Source organism: Manacus vitellinus, unplaced genomic scaffold, assembly GCF_001715985.3.
Source record: "Manacus vitellinus isolate BGI_N305 unplaced genomic scaffold, ASM171598v3 scaffold_7_pilon, whole genome shotgun sequence".
Classification (NCBI taxonomy): domain Eukaryota; kingdom Metazoa; phylum Chordata; class Aves; order Passeriformes; family Pipridae; genus Manacus; species Manacus vitellinus.
Genome location: NW_021940813.1, coordinates 27606537 through 27626320, shown reverse-complemented (window position 1 = coordinate 27626320; position 19784 = coordinate 27606537). Strand labels below are relative to the sequence as shown.

Below are 19784 nucleotides of genomic sequence, written 5' to 3'. Positions count from 1 at the left end.
GATCTTCTCCACCCCTCAGAGAGCAAAGGGCCAGCCAAGGTATAGACTGTGTGTTGTCCCCACTGGGGCCTCATCAAGACTGAGTCACCCCTTGCCCACCCTGGATGCAAGCACATCTCTTTTGTGGGACTGGCTTCCTGCAGAACATGACTGGTCTCACCCAAGCAAACCAGGCCTCCCATCTCCTTTTTGCCTCCACTGTTGCCAGTCAGAACAGAACGAAGAGCATGGAGAAAATGCTATTGAACCTAAAATTAAAAAATACAGAGGGCAGAAGGCAGATAGCCGTACCAGTGACAAAGGCAAATTTTGAAGTTCAGCTGATATTTCTAAGCTACCTTTGCAGGAAGGCAGGAAAAACCAACTGGAGCAAGCACGTCATCATCCATGGAGCTGATGCCAGAAAACCCTGTTGTGCCTGGCTGAATACTGAATCATTAAAGCTTGAATGAGGGATCTCCTTCCATCTGCTGCATGGACTGCTGCCTCACTGAAAGGGAACTGAAATTTCTCCTTTGCATTGCTGCACCTGCTCTGGAGACTCCCCAAACTACAGCTAGGACATGATTCACAAACATACAGGGGTCAAAAGTCTCAAGCTAGTGTCATGTAACTGGACCAGGCTGAGGTGTTGCTGATTGCTATGAATTTTCAGCTTTTCTTAAAATAAGATGGCAATGAAAGTGTGGTTATTTGTGTGAACAGTGTGGACGCTGGTTTCCAGCTCTTGGTGCTGTGTAAACCTGAGCTCTCTTTCATCAGACTGCCAGGGAATAGATACAAATGTATTTATAAGATTTCACTTTTTTCAGCATAGCACTAAAAATAGCACAATAGTATAGGATTCTCTGTTCTCTTATCCCACTGCTGAAGTAAGAAAGGCATAATGTTATCAACTAACTGTCCTCTTACTTCTTCCAATAAAGCAAGTCTTGGCTACCAGAATTACTATCAAGGTTAAAATCCCTTTTGTTTTACAACACGTTCATTGCCTAGGGGGACTTTCATTGCCCAAAGGGAGAAAAATGTTCAAATCTCATCGAAATATCATAAGTCATATCAATAATAAGGAAAACAGAATTCATTAACAAACTCACTGCCCATAGCTATGTACTGATGATATATGGGAGTGGTGTTCAGAGTGTCAATTCCATAATACTTTAAGTCAGTGCTCTTTGATCCACACTTATGGAGATGGACAGATAGGTTAGACAAGATTATGCCCCCCAGGGTCATAAAAATGTAGAAGTTTCCCAACTGCAAACTGATTTTTCTAAGACAACTACCTGCATAATTTAACTGGATGGCCACATATGCCTTCCAGGTTTCATATTGTTAATGTTTGTTTTCTCATGGATTGTTACTGTTTCTCCTACTCTCACACTTTTTATTTTTTTGCCTCAGATACACACATTAAAAAAACACTCTTGTCCTATGTGATTTATTCCCAAGAAATTAAATTACATTTTTATAAGCCTGTGTTACCACAAATGATAGCTGAAGATTTGCAGAAAAAATTAATTCCTGGTCTGTTGCTGTGAAGCATCCTCGCTAGCGCTGTACTGACTCCGTCTTTCAAAACCAGATGGAAGCAGTCCAACAGTATGATTAACTTCTTAGTCCCTGCAATTTCCTATTGCTCTACTTGCCCTAGATTTCAGGATTGACCTCTTGCTTCCCTGCAAAATGCACAGTTGCTCAGTTTGATAAATCACATGAATACTTTTTTGATCACAGTTATCTACTATTTACTACATACCCAGAGAGGTTAATCATATGCTGAGGCACTTCATATTCTGCACACATATACACTCTTCTTCCCAATAGCACTTTGCATATTCTTCATGCTGCCAGCCAGCAATGGGACCTGTTTTCTCCTTACTAATATATGAAAGACCACAGACCTACACCTTGCCTCTTTTCCCTTTCACATTCATTCTGTAATTATTCACACACTGATTCTTAAAAGACCAAGGAAGAAAAAAAAAAAACAACATGAGAAATTACTAGTCAGACCTTTCTTTTAGCAGATAGATATTTTTCAAAATATAAATGTTTCTGGAAACTAGAACTGTTCGTCTCCCCCCAGATATCTTTGGGCACCCATTGAGAATGCACGAGGTTGCCCATAGGGAGTTGGGAGATGTTTGGCTGTCATGATAGCAAAATACCATCACTTTCTTGAATAAAAAATACATATTTTCTTTTTCTTTCTTTAAACCTCAAAGGAATTTCAGTATTTAGTAGGGCTTAAAATTGCTACAGTTCCCTGGGACAGCCCTGCTTCACCTGCTCGTGCAGCAATACATCCAAATCACATCTGCGGTGCTATGGTAGAATAATTCTAAATAAACACCGGCAACAGCCAAGGTATGGGAAAACATCCAACAGCTAATAGGCGAGTGCTACAGGTCTTGCTTACAAATTAAATAAAAGGAAATGGAGTCCCAGTTTTACAGAGATACCTATTCCTTTTCACTCCAAGCCATCTACACAGCCTTTTCTTCTAAAGCCCCTTTTCACTAATTCACCACATTCTCCAATACTGGAAATAGTATCCTGTATACAATATGTGTCACTACTCTTCCACCTTCAAGTTCTGTAACTATCACGACTGAGAAATTCTAGACCATTCCAAGTAGCAGCCACCCTTTGCTACCCTATACTGTGTGAGAGGGCTGCAACTGTGAGACACCAGCATTTCCAACATGCCTCATGTAAGGCATAATTGATAAATCCACATAGTCCCTGTCACAGGTATTCTTTTTTCCTCTCAAAGATAATCCAGAAAGCTTAAGCAATGTGCTAATGCTGCGAGAGCTGCATGTCTACTTCTGTGGCAGTGAGCACTGTGCACATATGCTCTTCTCCAGCCAAGCTTTTTGACTCCTGTGCAGCCCGTGATCTTAGTTCTGTCATTGTCTGCTGGGACACAGATCAGCTATCCCAAGCCAAGGCTTCCCCTCGACTGTCACTGGTTGCACAGACCTGTCACACGAAGCCTTTCTGGCCAGCCAGCTAGCTGAGTCGATGATAAGCCGACCACATAGCTTCTCATGTGGAGAACTCTCATGATGTAAAAGGCTATGTTATCAAAAACACCAGTCCAACACAAACATTAGGTATGTGAGTGACATGAAGTACATGAGTCTTTTTGCTAGCTGCCACAGCACTATTTACTTACTTTAGGGTATCACAAGTTTAACTGCTTCGCATAATCACAGCTCAAGCAGATACTTGAGAACAAGAAAACTTTGGCACCGTCCACCAAAAGTTTTAAGGCTGCTTGGACAGCTGCCTTCCCTGCCTTAAGTGATCTATTAAAAGTCTAAATTGCCTCTTTTTGTTGCCTTAATACTTTACAGGCTGTCCCTCCCCAGGCCTCCTCACCCAAACAGTGTATCTCAATGTGGCTTTGTCTAGAGAAGAACCATGCTACACATCCCACTGGACTAATCACCAAGCCTGTGGCTGCTTACAATATCAGGGGAAGGGACTGGATTGTCCCAGGTCAACCTTTTCTATTTTCCTTGCAGCTGAGTGCTAAATGGATGCACTCACCCATAAGAGGCGATGCAGCAGCACCTCTTCTTGCAAATGTGTCTCCCCCCACAGATGTGAGCCTCCCCTGCTTCTCAGCTCCCCAAACCCTTCACCTCTGCAGTAGACAAGGGGGCAAATTTTTAGCTCTTCAGGGTCTTGAGTGCTAGTGGCCAGTCTCATTAGGGTAAACCAGCTCATGGCTGGCACGGCCTGCATTTTGGTGTCCTAACCGTGATCAGACATGGACAGATGAGGCCTGGTTACATGGAAATGCAAAGCACTATCCTTTCTGCCTAGACCGAAACTCAGACAGGCTGCATAGTTCACCAGCCATCATGAACAGGGCTTGTCTACATTGCCAAATGGATGTTCTGAGATGCCGCCTTCTGTCAACAGCACAAGTAAATCTAAAAGCTTTCATAGCTGGTACTTGAGAGCTGAGGTCTGGACGACATGTATATATGAACCAGGTGCTGAGTGTAAGCTAGCAAGTTGGGCTCTTTACAGGGCTTATCAGCTGGGAAGGGCAGGCCTGTCAGCACAGCCATATGGCTGCTGGGATGAGTGGGTTCATACCTTACATGCCTGCACTGAGACCCATATGGGCAGAGCTAGCGGGGTCTGCCTGCATCCTCCAGTGTAAGTACACAGAAAGGAGAACAGACTGCACCTGGGAAGTAAGCACATCTCCAAGTACCACCCAAGCACCACCCAAGCAGTGCAGTGGAGGACCTATCTTTGCCTTGTAAATTCAGTGGTGGTACAACACTTTCCTCTAAGCATTCAAAGTCTTCCGCAGAACCATTTGGCCTACACTCCAGCACAGAGAAATAAAAGCAGCCAGAGGAATAAAAATGCCCTAGGACCATTGTAAATCTTTACTTCATGGAAAATCTTATCTTGCACATGAATATGAGCTGTGAGTAAATTTAATGTGTGGATTAAGTACTGTGCGGTCTCCCTCATGGTGGGCTTTTCAGCCTAAAAAGAACAAAAGAATAATAATGAGTGTTATGTTTGGGTATGATTGCAAACAGCTGTAATTTACAGCTGGACATTCTCCACTGCAAATATATCCAGCAAGCAAGTGGTTCTGGGTTAGTGGAACAGGCTACAAAAAACTTAACTTTTAACTTCAGCCTTAAGGTCAGAGTTCTGGAACCATGGGAGTCAATAATAAAATCTATTTAGCTCAGCGGGATTAAGCAAGTTTAAGACCTGGCTTAACCACAGTGCTTACTGTTAAATAACAACAGAACACACTGAATATTTTAGTTACAGACATTTTTATTCATTTGAAAGCCATTCAGGCAGTGGGTATGAGAGTCAGACAACTGAAAATATGCCAGCACTATACCATTAAGGTATATGAGTTAAGATCTTGCTCTTCTCTGTCCCAGAAACTGAGTAATCTGTAGAGTTAGACCACTTTCCTGGAGAGTACAATAAAATTAAAACCAAGCTGCGCTGTATAAACGCCGAAGGCTTTTCATGAGAAACGAAAAGCTAATGGGGCCAGTGCATCTTTTCTCACAAAATAGTCGGTGCATGTGCAGAGCAACCTGTCTTCTGGAAACAGAAAAGCTGTTTCAGTCAAGCTTCTGGGTCACTAATCTTTGTGTTTGCACATAAATCTGCTGGGGGTTACTGTGTCATTCTGAAAACAAGACTGAGTGTGATACACTACAGAAATCAATGGCTACAAGTTTAAAAACTCTCTTTTTGTTTGTTTTTTTTTTTTTCTCCTCTTTTAGTTTAGCTGTTAGCTTGTTAATAGAAACTGAAAGCAGGAACTGCAACAGGAACTGCTGGAGAGTATTTTTTTTTTTAAATAGTGGGCAAAATTACTGAAAGCTTTATATAAGCTGCCATCTCCCTTGGTACTGGAAGTGTTGCTGTGTGACTGGGAGCTCTCAGTTGCTACTAGGACACAACTAATGAGCAGTGGTATCACAGGCATCTTCCCTTTAGCCAAAAAGAGATAGAAGCTGCTGTCACAGTGTGGGATTTTGGCCCCCTGCCCTTGCTTTTGCTTGCTGCAGTGAGGTTAGGGGTGGCAGCGAGGCAACCTCCAGGATGCACCCCCGCCTTCCCAGCACCCCCTCCAGAAGCCGGGGCAGAAGGGTGCCCCAGCACCGAATGCTGGCAGAGCACGTGAGAAAGCTGTAGTCCCTGGGCATGCTTCTAGGGGCAGACAGGACATTTATCTGATGATAAATACTGAGGTGTGATGGTTAACACTGAAGCCTTTTTGCCCTGTGGATGAGGGCAGTCTGTGTCCAGCTCCCTCACCACCTTCCATGAGGTAGGGACCATCTGTCCATCACCACCACTTTTCTTCCTAGGGGAGACAGAAAGTGAGCTGCAGGGTTTGGGGCTTGTTAGTTACCTCCAGGGGCAGTTCTGTAGAAATGTTCCTCATTCAGCTCAGGGGAAGGATACTGAGAAAAAAATCCCCGTGTTTCCTTTGGTCATGGTATTGTCCCCACCAAAAGCAAAATCTGCTTTGCCTTAGGGGTGAGTTTGCACACCTCCAGGGAGAGGGGCATAATGCTGACTCCAACTCCTCTTTGTTTCCCATTCATTCCAGTTACAGCAAATACTTCTGTGCCCTACAACCGTGCCAGCAATTTCACCAGCATCCCATACATTTCACTGGGGAATTTTTTTTTCCTTAAAGGGGGGGCAAAAAATTCTAAACAAAACTGTGTTTGTAAATTTGGGAAGGGAAAGTCGATAATTTTGGCGGTCTTAGCCTCTGAGCAGAGAGAAATGTTATTCATCCATGCACAACATATAATTCAGCCTAAGTGACAGGCTCTGCTCTGGAGAAATCCTGGCCTGAGCTGGCTTCCAGAGTCAATTACCGCTTATTCCCAGGGAGGCGGGGGGCTGGGGGCCAGACGGAGCAGAGGGGGCTGCCAACAAGGCATGGGGAAATTTACTCTGTGTCAGCCTGCATGACACAGTACCTCATTTGTGGAAAAATGTAAATCTGCTAGTTCTTTTTCACAGGCACTAAAATGTACAGTCTCTCCTCCCCCTTCCCTCCCCCATTTCCCAAAACTGGAAAAGAAATCAGGACCGTCTTAGAAAGCTACCTTATGTTTCAATCAATCCTCTTTCATAAAAGTCATTTAAGGTAAATACCTGTGCAGACCTACAGCCCAACTATAACATTTACTATGGCCCAAATCCTGAATTCCTCACTTGGACAAGTTTCCCACTGAAGTTAATGGATTTTTGCTTGAAAAAGAGCTGAGTAAAACCTGAACACTGTCTAAGGATTAGATCCCCTGCTTATCTGCCTGGAGCACTGCTGCGGTTCCAGAAGAAGTGAAAAAATTAATTACATTCCTCCAAAATACCAATCCCTTAAAACTTAAGGGCTAAAAAAGGGCATTGTTTTTGTGCATAAACCATATAGAGGATCTCATCAAAAGAAGTGTAATTCCCAGAGAAAGGATTTGGAAAAAGTCAAAAGAGAACATCTCGGAATAAATGAAGTACTTATTGCTGAAAAATGAGCTCAGATATATCTCAGCAAACTCTAAAGCTCAGAATTTACTGCATCATTCATGCCTTCTCCAGTAAGTTTCTTATCTCTTGTTTGGTATCACAACAAGGCATTCTGCATACTCTGTATGAAATACAACAAGACCGTGATTTTTTGCAGTAATAAACTCTACACATGCATGACAAATCCAAGCATGCAAAATGTTTAACATCCCAGTTCACAGATACTTTGGGGACAAAATCCGATTATGAGTTATATGCCACAATAAATAGGGCTCAACGTTTCATAAAGCAATTTATAGTTCATAAAAATGACAAAATGTACCTGTCAGATAGAACGCGGAGAGCAGATCTCTGTGCTGCCTGCTGGAAGAAAGGGCAGAGATGTTTATTTTATATTCTGACTTGAAAATTACGAGCACAATCAACACTTTAAAAAATGCATTACACACATTTTTGTCATGTGTCCAAAATGTTAAAGTACAAGCAAAGTAGCAGAGAGTCTATAGTCAAATGGCATTCCAGTCTAGTAAATGTAAGAACACTTTGTTTAAAATGCCAAAACCCAGAAGATTGTCAAAGCACTGCATGGTATTTGAGGTCTGAACTACTCATTTACACAATTTTTTCTGCGGGTCCCTGAAAACTCGCCAGGGCTTGGTTCTCTGCTTTCCCCTCTCCCCGCTTCCGCACTCCCACTCCCTCTCCTTTACCATTAGTCTCCTCCCATTCTTCCACAGAAACAAACATCACATATTTTGTTCCATTTGCGATGAATTATAAATTTTGCAAAGCTTGCCAGAGCTGCTGCAGACTTCTCCTGAGTGCTGCCATGTTAATCTGCTGGCAGCGTTTGCCTACACAGTACAGGATTGACCTGTTGCTGGTTTGCTCTTCAGTTTTTGCCTAGTACAACTCTTTCGATGGGGTGGGGAAGCATGATGCTTTTTCTTGTGTTAACCAGAAGGTCTGGGAATAGAAATTGTAGCCTCTCAAGTTTAATAGGACTCCCAAGCCTATCCCTGAGCTAGTTTGCCACTTTATTATTATTATTCTTTCCCCTCCTTCAATCACTTCAAGTGATGTGATTCATGGCTTTGGCACAGTAACCAGCTGCTAAGCAAAGATGAAATCCATAACATTTTGAAAATCCGCCTTAAAGCCTTCATTCTACTTGGAGCTGTCCAGAGTGTCCTCTTCCCAGCTGTACCTGTCCAGGCTGTGCCTCACATGGCACAGAAGGTACACAGAGCTAAGAATGACTTATGGAGACTCAAGGGGCAGGGAATTAAACATCGATTTTCTCATTGCAGTTACTAGTAAATACGTTTTGAAACTGTTCTTCTTGGCTTTCCAGGCTGGGGGCTGCATCCTTATTCCCAAAAGAGGTAGATGGCTTACAGGCATCCTGCTCAGCACTAGAGAGCATGGAGGTAACCCTTCTGGATTGTCAAAATGTTTCTGACAGGTTGCAAAGGAAAACTTGATAGAACCTGATTTGTGGTTGCAGTTATGTTGCATTTCACAAAAAAGGTGTGAAAAGATCCTCAGAATGGATCCCTGAAGATCTGACAGGAGTGGGAAGAGTTTCCAGTTGATTTTTGAATCAGTATTTCTGCTCTGTGAAGTTTCTGGAATAACTTGTGCCTCCTGGGTTCCCTGGGGTGATGTAGTTTGCCATGTGCCACATATCAAATTGTCAGAAGACAGAGTGGAATGGCTTGCAGGAGGGTTTTTCCTTAGTGTTGACCTTCTGCAGTGGGCAGAGAACCTGTGGGAAGGGCTTGGAAAGTCCTACCACCTCAGCAGGAGTGTGCCATGAACACACTGTTTTCAGTGTTAGGAAAATAATATGGTGAGTCTGGTATTTTTCACTGTTTCCAGTAGGTCATACTATTTGCATGCTCTTTAGATACACCACCATCCATGCCATCCAGCCACTGAGTACGGGACAGTCTTTAAATAGAGAGCTGCCACTCTCCAGTCCAATGGGGTGGCATCATTCTTCCTATCTCCTCCCCAAAAGGCCTCATTAGGACAATTTCATCTCACGTCTTGCACACAAGCACAGGAGAGACCCAGATCTTAGATTTCAGAATGACTTACGGCTTAACCTCTTCTTTAACACCCTGGGTCAACACAGGTTCCCCTCCTCCCACACCTAATCACCCTCGCTAGCAGGAAGCTATGTGCATTTGGAGTTTCAAGTTGCGCAGCTTTGATGCTGAGGCTTGTGCTATGTTACACTTTTGCCTGCAAAACTCAGGAGCCTCCTTGCACTATCAGAGCCCTTTTCCATGGCCAAGTTGTGCAGACACCATTCATTCAGGTCACCTCTCCTTCTCCTCTTCCACCAGCAGCTAGGGCTAGTCTTTCCCTCACATGCAGCCACTACGTGGCAGTGCTGTTTAAGCCGCTTACCATGTTTCCCACTCTTGGCTCAGGTCACCACAGGTGCTCATGTGGTTGTACAATACAATAGGTTGGAAAACTGATTCAGCCAAAAAAGAACAGTTTTCCTAATTTACGCCCCCCCCTTCATTTCCCCCTTATTATTTTTAATCTGCATCACTTTTCTGAGCTGCTTCCCCAGGGAGAAGATGTCACATCACAGGGTGCAGTGTGAGAATAGGAATGGGATCATGGGGGTAGTGCAGCAGAGACCTTTGCTGCTGATGTATGGTCATGTCCATCAGCAGGGTTGCTTTCACCTGACATCAATTCCACTCCTGTCTGGAGCTGCAGAGCACTCCTGGAGCAAGGCACATGGTGTCTGTGGTAGCCAGAAGGCACTGAAGTGTGCCCTGCAGCCACAGGCTTCATGGACATTGCAGAGACCTCAGGAAAGCAAAAATGGACTTTGATGACACTAAAAACCCCTAACATGGGATGTAGGGTTCATATCACTGTTCTATTTCCCTAAAATCCCTAATTTTGAGAGGGAGAAGTGCTGGATACTTTCTCTTCCAGGCTTGAGGAAAGCTGCCCTCAAGAGGGAAGAGGAGAAGACTTTTATTGTGCTAATTGAGCCAGGACACATGGTGTGGGACTGCAGCCTCAAGTGCCAATCTTCAGTTTCCAGCTTGGTGCATCCAGTTGCTGACAGCTTTGAAAAGATGATTCCCTTCTGGGCAAGAAAGTGAGTTCAGATGACAGGCAGGGCAGCAGAGAGAAGTGCACAAATGCTTTTCAGTGAGATCATTCTACTTTTTCAATTACCCTCTCATTTTAAGTCCTTTAATAAATATCCTTCTTCACCAAGATGCAATGCAGATTGCATGGGGTGCCTCAGTCTTTGCCTGGTGGTCACACATTCTCTAAATGAGACTATTGATTTCTTTCTTACAGTCAAAATACAACCATGTTTGATTGCATATTTGTGTGACTCCCTGAGTTGGTAATGGCCCCATTTCTAAATGATGGGGGAATAAGATCCAGTCACAAGTTTATTCTTCCTCCCTGGAGAAACAGATCTATTGCCTGCAATGAAAGGCAGTTAGCAACTATCCAGCAATTTTAATTCTAGCCTATATTGCTTCCCTCTCCTGGAGAAAGTGAGCTGTTGTAATTAAAGGTAGTTAGCAGTTCCCTAGCAAGTATAAATACTTGCAGCCACTAATTACAGTCTGCTCTCCTGTTCCCCTGCCACAAGACTAGGCTGCTCAACTTAGGGGGAAATATGTGCCCTCACTTCTTGCTAACCGTTTTTTTGTGACCCCATTCAAATTCATTCCTGAATCCCCATGGAGGTAATGACCCATAGTTTGAGAAACTCATGACTACAGAAACAGCTCTTTGTGATTTATTATATTTATAATATGTTGGTATTATCTATCTAACAATGTAAGCAAAAGGATGGTACTTAGTATCATATACTGCCTGCCTATTTTTTTAATAGCTAGATTTTGATTGTGCTATTTAATTTGCATTTTATTTTACATCATTAACAACTTTACTGAGGCCAACTCATCATCCAGCAAGAAAGATGAGAATATGTTCTACAGTCTTTGTTATTCCTGGAAGTAAGTGACTGTACTGGTTACAGAAATCAGGGATAAGAAATAATGTTGAAGTTCAATATTGGTGACAGAATTTAAATATCTCCAAGACTTATCACTGTAAAGTGCTTTATGGGAAGCTTAATATTCTCTTGATAAGTGGCTGAGTATATTCACCAGCAATGAATATAAACCTGAATTTTCAGTTCTTGGACTCAGAGGGGTTACCAATGGAGGAAGGTTCTCCTCAATATGAAAATGGATGTTGGAGGCCAACTTACCACATAATAACTTTAATGCTGAGTAGGAAGCAGGGAAGGGAAAAAAATAACCACTCAGGTTAGAGAAACCAGCCACAGTAAATGAGATGAATTATGCTGTTTCACTACATCAAGTTGCAAATTACAGGATACTGGCTGGTTAGACTTCTCTGACTCTCACCCAAGTTGGTTCAAATACATTTAGGGCAGACTTTCATTGATCTGCCTATAGTCCATTAATCATTCACTAAAGATTCTAGCTGTACTCCAAGACTGCTAGGACAAACCAAGTTTTCAGCCGGCAGTAATCATGGTCAGGTTCTCGATATCCAGAGGTTTCATCTCCTTTCTCCATCCCTTATTGTAATGAGCCAGAGCTTGGGAACATATTCAGGTTTCAGTGTGTGTTAAATGAGCTACCAAAATTAGCTTAAAGTGTCACAAGTTGCAATCTGTTGTTGAAGGGAAATCAGAGAGGAAATTGAATACTTTTATTGTAATTGGGACTAAGCAGTGAGCAGAACGGGTTGAATACAGCTATTGAGATGGAGATACAGAAGTGTTAAGAGTGGTCCCCAGAAACCCCTCTTTTTTTTTTTTATTTATTTGTTATAAAAGGATTGTTTCATAAACTGCTGGGCTCACAAGCATTTTGGGATAAGAAACAAATGAGAGAACTATTGAAGTATGTTCTGCTGGGCTTGGAAGACTGTCTTGGAGGCACTGCAGGCTGACTGTGGATGCATTTTCCTATACTTCACCCATGGCAGCTTTGGCAAATAAAAGCCAATAAATTCACTGTTGGCAGATTCAGAGATTTTGCTTTCCATTTTGCCTGTTCTGTGGATTAACTGCTGTTATCGTGGGACAGCTCTGCTACAGCGATTGTATGGAGTTACACGAGCTATACCAGAGACTTCAGTGAGATGGCACAGGGGTACACATGGTGAGAATTCGAACCATTTCTTTGGTGACAGTGTAGCAATACGTGCTGCCTGTTCATGAGTAAATAGCATTGCTTCTGGAGGATTTTGTTTTCTTCCTTGGGTGGTAGGTGCTGCTCTGGAACTGTGCAGTGAACCATTTATGCTCTAAGTCATATTATCAACCATCCAGAGTTTTGGATGTCACCCTGTCTTGGACCACAGTTGGTGAGCTGTAGACACGCTTTTTCCAAGCCAAGATGTCATTACTATATACTGCCATTTGGGAACCAGACCAGAAAGAATGCTTTTATATCTGTCTTCTTTCACGTCTCACTCTTCATATGTCTTCCATGTTGATTCTGTTTTAATTTCCTAAGGTTTTGTTTGTTTTAGCTTAAGTGCAGTTTATTCCTAAGCTGGCAAAGCTGGGAAGAAAATTTTGTGAAGGGCACAACCTCATTGCATGCTGTAACTCGGGCTATAGGATTCTCCAGAGCTTTTTGTCTGCTTCAGATCTGGATGCTGTTGTGGACCCAGAGCAAAACTTCTGGATAATCCTCTTATAGTGAACCCACCTCAGTCCAACCACACGCACAGTTTTTCACCTTCTGTGTTAAGATGTGAGGTTAGTTTAACTCTGTTTATAAACATCTTCTTGTGCTAAAGTTAGACCATTGCCTCTGAGACAGAGCGGCCTTCCAGCCTCATAGCTCCTCTCCCTGGGTAGGTGTTTATAGACTGTGATCAAGTCAGCCACTGGCCCTGCTTCAGACAAGCTCAGCTCATTGCGTGGGTATCTTTCACTCCAAGGCATGTTTTCTGAACATGTTAAGCACCGTTCTCCCTCATCTTGAAACCCTGTCCAGTTTTTGGTGTTCTCCTTGAAGAGTGCAGAGCTGCACAGCGTTGCAATGATGCTCTCTCTCATCAGGGCTGAAAACAGGTTAATGAAAACCTCTTGCACCTACAGACTTGCCCTGTCTAAATGCCCATGACTATCTTGTGGCCACAAGAAGTTGCCTGAGGAGCTCAGCTCAGGCAATTTATCATAAGTGATTCCTAACATGCCCTCTCTCACTGCATTATTCTGTACTACTCACTGTTCCTAGGGGCTTTGTTTGAGGATTGTCTTCCAGTGTGGATTTCTGGGGGATTTACAATCACATGTAAACCGCGGCTTGAGTGTTTCTCGGTAAATCTGCAATATAAATGTATGAATGTGATTTTCACTGTCTGGTTCATATTTTCATAAGATTTACAGGCTGTAAGATTTAAAAGGGTCTCCCTTCCATCCCATTTTGGAGTTGGTTATCATCAGAGCCACATCTTTTAAGAAAATGTAAAACTCGTTCTGGATTTCATGATTTCTCTGGGCCTTTCAACACCTCAGTACCCATTTTTCACCCTGGAGTTTTATTATTATATTTTTGGCATACATTGTTCTTTCTCTTCTACTTTGCTCATTAATCCCTATTAATCTTCAGTGGCAACACAGTCTAGTGACTTGAACATGGCACCTGGGAGTGAGACCCAAGCACTAATCCTGATTTTGCAGCTGACTTGCCATGTGGCTTCAAACAAGCCGCATCTCAGTCTCAGTCTCCCTTGTCAGTTCTACAGAGACAATAATTCTTGCTTAGCTCTACCTAAATACCTCTCAGGGGCATTGTATTAAGCAGTTAATTCTTGTTAAGTGATTTGGATCTCCAAATTGATGTATAATCAGCATGGGTATTAACCATACAGAGAATTTTTCAGATCTGTAAATGCTGAGTCTTCTGTCCTGCATCTGTTCAGATTTTTCCTGCAGTCTGGCCACAACAACCATGCAGGGTTTCAGTGCAGACGAGTTAACTTTAATCTTTTTCAGTGGAGATGAGCAGAAGAAAAATCCTTGGTATTTTACATTAATAAAATGGTTAATTTCCAATGCCACTGGAGGAAGGTCTCAGTCATTGCAAACAAAGCAATGGAACACCTCCTCTGTCTTCACAGAAGTAGTCTCCTTATCCAGGAAAACGTAACTTGGTTGAAGTGCTGCTAGCATTTAGGATATCACAGACAAAAGTTGCCAGTGTTGTGCCACAGGCTTTACAAGATTTATTGGGAAGTCTGAAAGCTCAGAAATTAAAGCAGTTTTTTTTTTTCCCCACAAAAGTCCATATATGTGAAAATAGGTGAAATACAAGCCTAAATTCCCCAAATAGTGGTAACTCTTCCCAGGGATGTGCTATGTCAGCCACCTAAGATGCATTTGCTACTACCCAAGTATCTGCTTGGATTGTGCTAGGAAATAAAAAAGAAAACGGGGTAACATCCTAGGTTGATTGAAATGAGTGGCTAAACTCTCAATGACCTCAGAGGAGACAGATTTCATCCTAGGTGCAGGAGAAATTGTGGCAATGGTTCCTTAGCCTCTTTTTCTTAAATGCTAGTTTTGATGGATTGACTGCTGCGTCTTTTTACTTATTTCTCATCATGTTCTAATATAGCTGCTACTTTCTTTATAATGTCCTTTTCCCCTGCAATTTCTTTTCTTCATTAATTTCTTTTTTATTCCCTCAATCCCTTTCTCCTTTTGTGTTCATTTTGTTTTCTGACATGCTCTCAGATACCTCTTTCTCTGTGTCTGTTGCCATCCATCTCTGTGCGCCACCTCTCCTCCACACAGATTCTCATGCTGACACTACCCCAGCCCGAGCTGAAAGGCCAAGGGGAGTGAAGTGAGCCTGACCTTCTGCCTTGCAGGAAGCAACAGGCAGCTCCTAGAGAGGCTGGGAATCTGTGTTGTGTGCATGTATGTGCCCACGTGTGAGAGAGATACAAAACAGGATGGGTTCTCCTCTTACACCTTTTAATAGCTGCAGTATTACAAATGGCACTAATTTGTGCTCTAAATTATTTGTGACTGCTGGTTATTTAACCGTTCTCTTAAAGGCACACTGGAATGAATTTGCCTGAAGGCAAACAGACGCTCTGCGGCCACGTTTGAGTGGCACGTGGGCTGGAGGGCTCACGAGAGATGGGGACAAGGGAAAGACAGCCTGGATATGTGGGATCAAATCCTTTGTTATGCCTCAAGTTAGCCAGCAATTCTGAATTGATTGCACTGGGATATGTTCCCACCCCAGTCAAAACAGATGCTCGAACAGCAATTCCAGTTCACAAGGGGGAAAAGTTCTAACCAAAGACTTCAAGAAGATGAGGTTAAGGATGTTATGGTAGATACAGAGAGAAACTGTTAGTCTTGGGAAAAGGGGATACCAGTGGAAAAGGGCAAGCTTTGGAGATCTACTAAAACTTAGCTTAGTGTACTTTAAGTTTATTTTCCTGTCTATTTTTAGAGGTTTGCTATTGAGGAGCATGGAGATCAGTGTGCTGTGTTCAAATGTTCCCAAATTTTGGGCACGTCCAAGAACCAAGTTGATCTCTAACCTTTTTCACTGTCATTCATGGTGGTGGCATTCAAATTTAGAGCTTGATCCTGCCTGCCAGACATTGAATCTGACTTTGTAAGACAGTCAGTGATGTGAGCCAAGTTTGGCAGGACAAGACTGAGCTCTTATTTTGTTTCATCTGACAGTTTCAGTGAGGCAATCTTGGTCTTCTTGTCATGCCTTGTGGAAGTGCAAATTTAGATGTCACAGAGATTTTAAAATAAGAGCTGGCAAACCACAAAAAAGAATTTGGCTCGGCTGGCTTAAATCTTACTCTGGATTCTAGCGAAGTTGGATACCAAAAGGATTGCTTCTTTAATACATAGGAAATAATAGACTTACTTAAGTAAGGCTGTTACAGTGGCTGTTCCTCCAGTTTAAAAACACACTCACGTTATAGTGACAGGGGGCTGAACAGAACATTTGGATTAAGTAAAAAACAACCTGAAGTGATGGCTATTCTTTTACCCAAAACTTAATTTTTCCACTTTTGCTTATCTTTGATTTGTGCAGTTTTGGTTGCAGTCAGATTCTTATGTAGCCAGACTTCATGAAATAAGTGTTCTGTGCTCAGTGGAGTGAGAAACTTCTCACCACAAAGATTTTTTTCCTCCAAGTTTATCAGAGCATTTTTTGAGGGAAAAATCATTTGCAGAAATGATGCAGGCTCTGTGCTTTTTCTTTTTTTTTCCAGGACTGAATGTTCTCATCTCCTTTTTTCACTCATTTTCCCTTCTGATCAAGCATCAAGTATTGCACTGATGAAGAAGGGAATAAAAGGGAGCACAACAATAAAATGACTTAATGTGGTTAAAATATTTGGACATGGCATATGTGAATGCAATTAGCACTATCTAACAGTAGTTCTAATGATGAACAGGGTTATGCAGTGGTGTGTTACAATTTTTCCAATATAACTCTTCTCTCTAGACATACCTGCCTTGATGCTCTGCTGAGCTGATCTTTGTCTTCAGAAAGTGCTGTCCTAACAGAGGTCTTAAAAAAGAAAGCTTTGCTTCTTTTTCAATTTGTTTCAGAATTCATTACAGATGCCTTCACATTAGCTGGAATATCACGTTTCATAGGTAGAAGTACTGCTTCTAAAGTCTCTACTAAGAATTATTCCTTCTGGAAGAAGGTAGATGCATGACTGTTCATTTCAGGATAATTTTCATCTTACTGTTGATTATCAGTCCATATCCAGAATTGAGAGGGAAAAGTTCTACATATTAAACAGATTGTCTTAACATACATTCTTACTCACTTGTTTCTGAGTACCACTAAGGAAATGAAACAAGATTTTATGATTTAAAAAAATTAATAATTTCCTAATGCTACTTATGTAGGCACATGGCCACACCAATTGCCACTGACCACATAGATGGACCTTTGTCCTGTTGCAATGACAGGACAGATTTGGCTTGTCTGAAATGTCTGTGCTGCAGACAGTCCTACCGGAAAGATGCATTTCCAGTGATGAGCCTCGGTAACCCTCAGGGCATACGCGATGGAAAAGAAATGTAGGAAAAGAAATGGGGAGCTGTGGGTGTAAACTCAATATCAGTTTTCATGGCTCAACCATGACCAGGGTGATAATGAAGCATGGACAGATCTCCCAGGGCCAGCAACCCACCCTCACTGTCCCTAGGCTGCCATGGGAGGCAACCCCAGGATCCTCATGAGGGCACCAGGCTGGGTGGGCTGCCATCACCCTGTGGGGCTTTGGGTGGCCAGCCAGACCAAACTGACAAGACTTTTATGTTACTGTCCTGAAGCTGTGAACTTTCTTGAGGCTGCTCTTCCCCCGAGGTCTCCTGTGAAATCACATGGCTTTCTGTTTGCCTTGGCTTGCCTGTGGAAGGGCTGGTTTTGCTCACACCACTCAGACCCCACAGGGCCAGTCTGTACCTGTCCCTTTTGAGGAGGGCAGCTGCTTGCAGGCAAATGCTGCCTGCTCTCTTCCTTCAGTGCAGGGCACATGAGCAAAATCAAGGAACCTGAGAGGATTGATTGCTGCCTCCCTGTGCACTCTGTGGGGGGGCATTTTTAGCTCCCACATCTACCTGCTCACACAGGAGCATAGTCATACTGCTCTTTTTTCTTTGAAAAAAAAAAAAAGAGTATTGAAGTTGTGTCTTCCCTTTTGAGATCAGCCAGGGCTGGAGTGCAGAGCCATGTTCCTGGGAGTGTGTTATGATTGCTTCTTCAACTTCTGTTTATACAATTTTACAAAATTTTGGCAGGAATCAAGAGCACATACCAGGGTGTTGGCTTTTATGAATCCCATGGGATGTGAAAGTCAAGCTGACTCGATGAACTTTGGTTACATATTCCACACAAGCACAATGACTCTATTTATTCAGACTTGGCAGCCAGAATGCAGATTGACTCTGTGGGTAATAAATTTTCACAGCCACAAAACTTCAGCAGTAACCAACCTGATCCTGCACAGAAAAAAATGCATACAAGGAAACAGACTTGGGTTGCAAAAATATGTTAGATTATTATTCCATGTATGCGTACCAGTCAGTTAATTTATTTGGCTATTGAGTGACATGAATTGCACAGATGATGCCAGGGATCTTTTTCCCCTTAAAAGAACTACTTTCTACTACAAAATGTTCATGCTGTAAAAGGACAAGTGGGGGGGAAAAAGAGAATTGTTCATATTACAATTGACAATCTCCTTTCAATATTTCACCCAAGACTGATATAAGTTATCCAGTGACCTCTATGGAGAAGAGCAGGGTATATTATAATGGGGACTGTTTCATGTGCTATGCCACACTTCAAAGAACCAAAAGGCAATAACCACTACAATTCAGCACTCTGAACAATCTTAAGTACAATTTTGACACCTTCATGCTACAAAGCTTCAGATGCTTTCTGGGAGAGATGATGATGAAATTATTACTCTATGTGTTATAAATCAAAATGAATTGGCTCTTTAACTTGCAGATTTATGTTAACTACCTTGGTATCTGTTAATTGCATGCTCTTCAGATATTGATTGAGGATTAAAAAGTGTATTTTCTTCAATCTGTGTGGTGTAAAATATGCCAACAGGAAATTTTCTCTCTGCATATTAGATCCTATGATCACTGCCTGTAAAATTGAAATGATCAGATTAAATGGATAAACTATGCTCATTAAAGAGGAAAAATACATTTATGTAATTAAAATTAAGAGACTAATATGTGTGGATAATATAATTACTGTGGGTGCACACATACTCAGCTCAAACCAAGCCTCTTTTTCTTTTCCTGGGTCTGTGAATCTCACTACCTTAATTGCTGGTACAGAGGGAAGGGCTGGGAATGCTTTGCCCACTGCAGTCTTGAAGCACTTAATCATGTCTCTGTCTTGCATTTGGCCTCCCTCATCCATGGCTCACATTCCTTGGGTCAGTCACAGCCCTTCAAATGCCAGCCCTGGGAGCACAGAAGCACCTTTGCATTGCTTCAGAAACTTCCTGTTTGCTGCTTGGCAATTTCAGATGTAAATGCAAAATCTCCTCCAAAGCTTTCAAAGTCTTTCCCCTAAACTTCTCCATTTATAAATCAGCGAAATGAAAAGCTTCCCAATTTTTGTACAGCTCACCTTCAGCTCTTTGAGAAACTGGACTAATTGAATGAGTCTGACTGCTCAAAGGTTAACGAATTACATGAGGAATATCTGGGAATGCCTCATGTGCTGTTCTTATCCATTTATCTTTGGTTTCTTTCTTTACTGTTCCCAAGCTCAGGAGATAGGAGACTAAAGAGCCTCTGAGTTAGGAAGTAAAAGGAAACAAGTTCTCCTACTGACATTTAAACACAGATCCATGTTCCCATCTGAGCGTTTGATGGCAGAGAGGGTCTGTGTTATTCTTTTTTGGGTCTATTTCCTGCTAGGTGGATGAAAACGTAGTGTTTTGTTTATCCACCAGGCATATTTATTTAGGACTGTTCTTTAAGCAAACCTGCAAGTCTCAGCTGAGGTTCTGCAAAGCATTTCATAGAGCAGGAGCCAGCCTGTGCCTCCGGAAGATCTTTGTCTGTAGGGTCAAGTCAGAAAAAAAATGTGACTAGGAAAGGGGACAAAATAAGTAATCTCCAAAGGTTG

At 42.3% G+C, this 19784-nt stretch overlaps 1 protein-coding gene across 1 annotated transcript in view; it reads right to left on the bottom strand.

Moving 5' to 3' along the window:
- AFF3 (AF4/FMR2 family member 3) overlaps positions 1 to 19784 on the bottom strand; it is a 384684-nt gene that overhangs the window by 67318 nt on the left and 297582 nt on the right. Inside the window, exon 10 of the mRNA XM_029964773.1 lies at positions 7385 to 7425. Coding sequence (XP_029820633.1) covers positions 7385 to 7425 — 41 coding nt within the window. The remainder of the gene's footprint in view (positions 1 to 7384; positions 7426 to 19784) is intronic.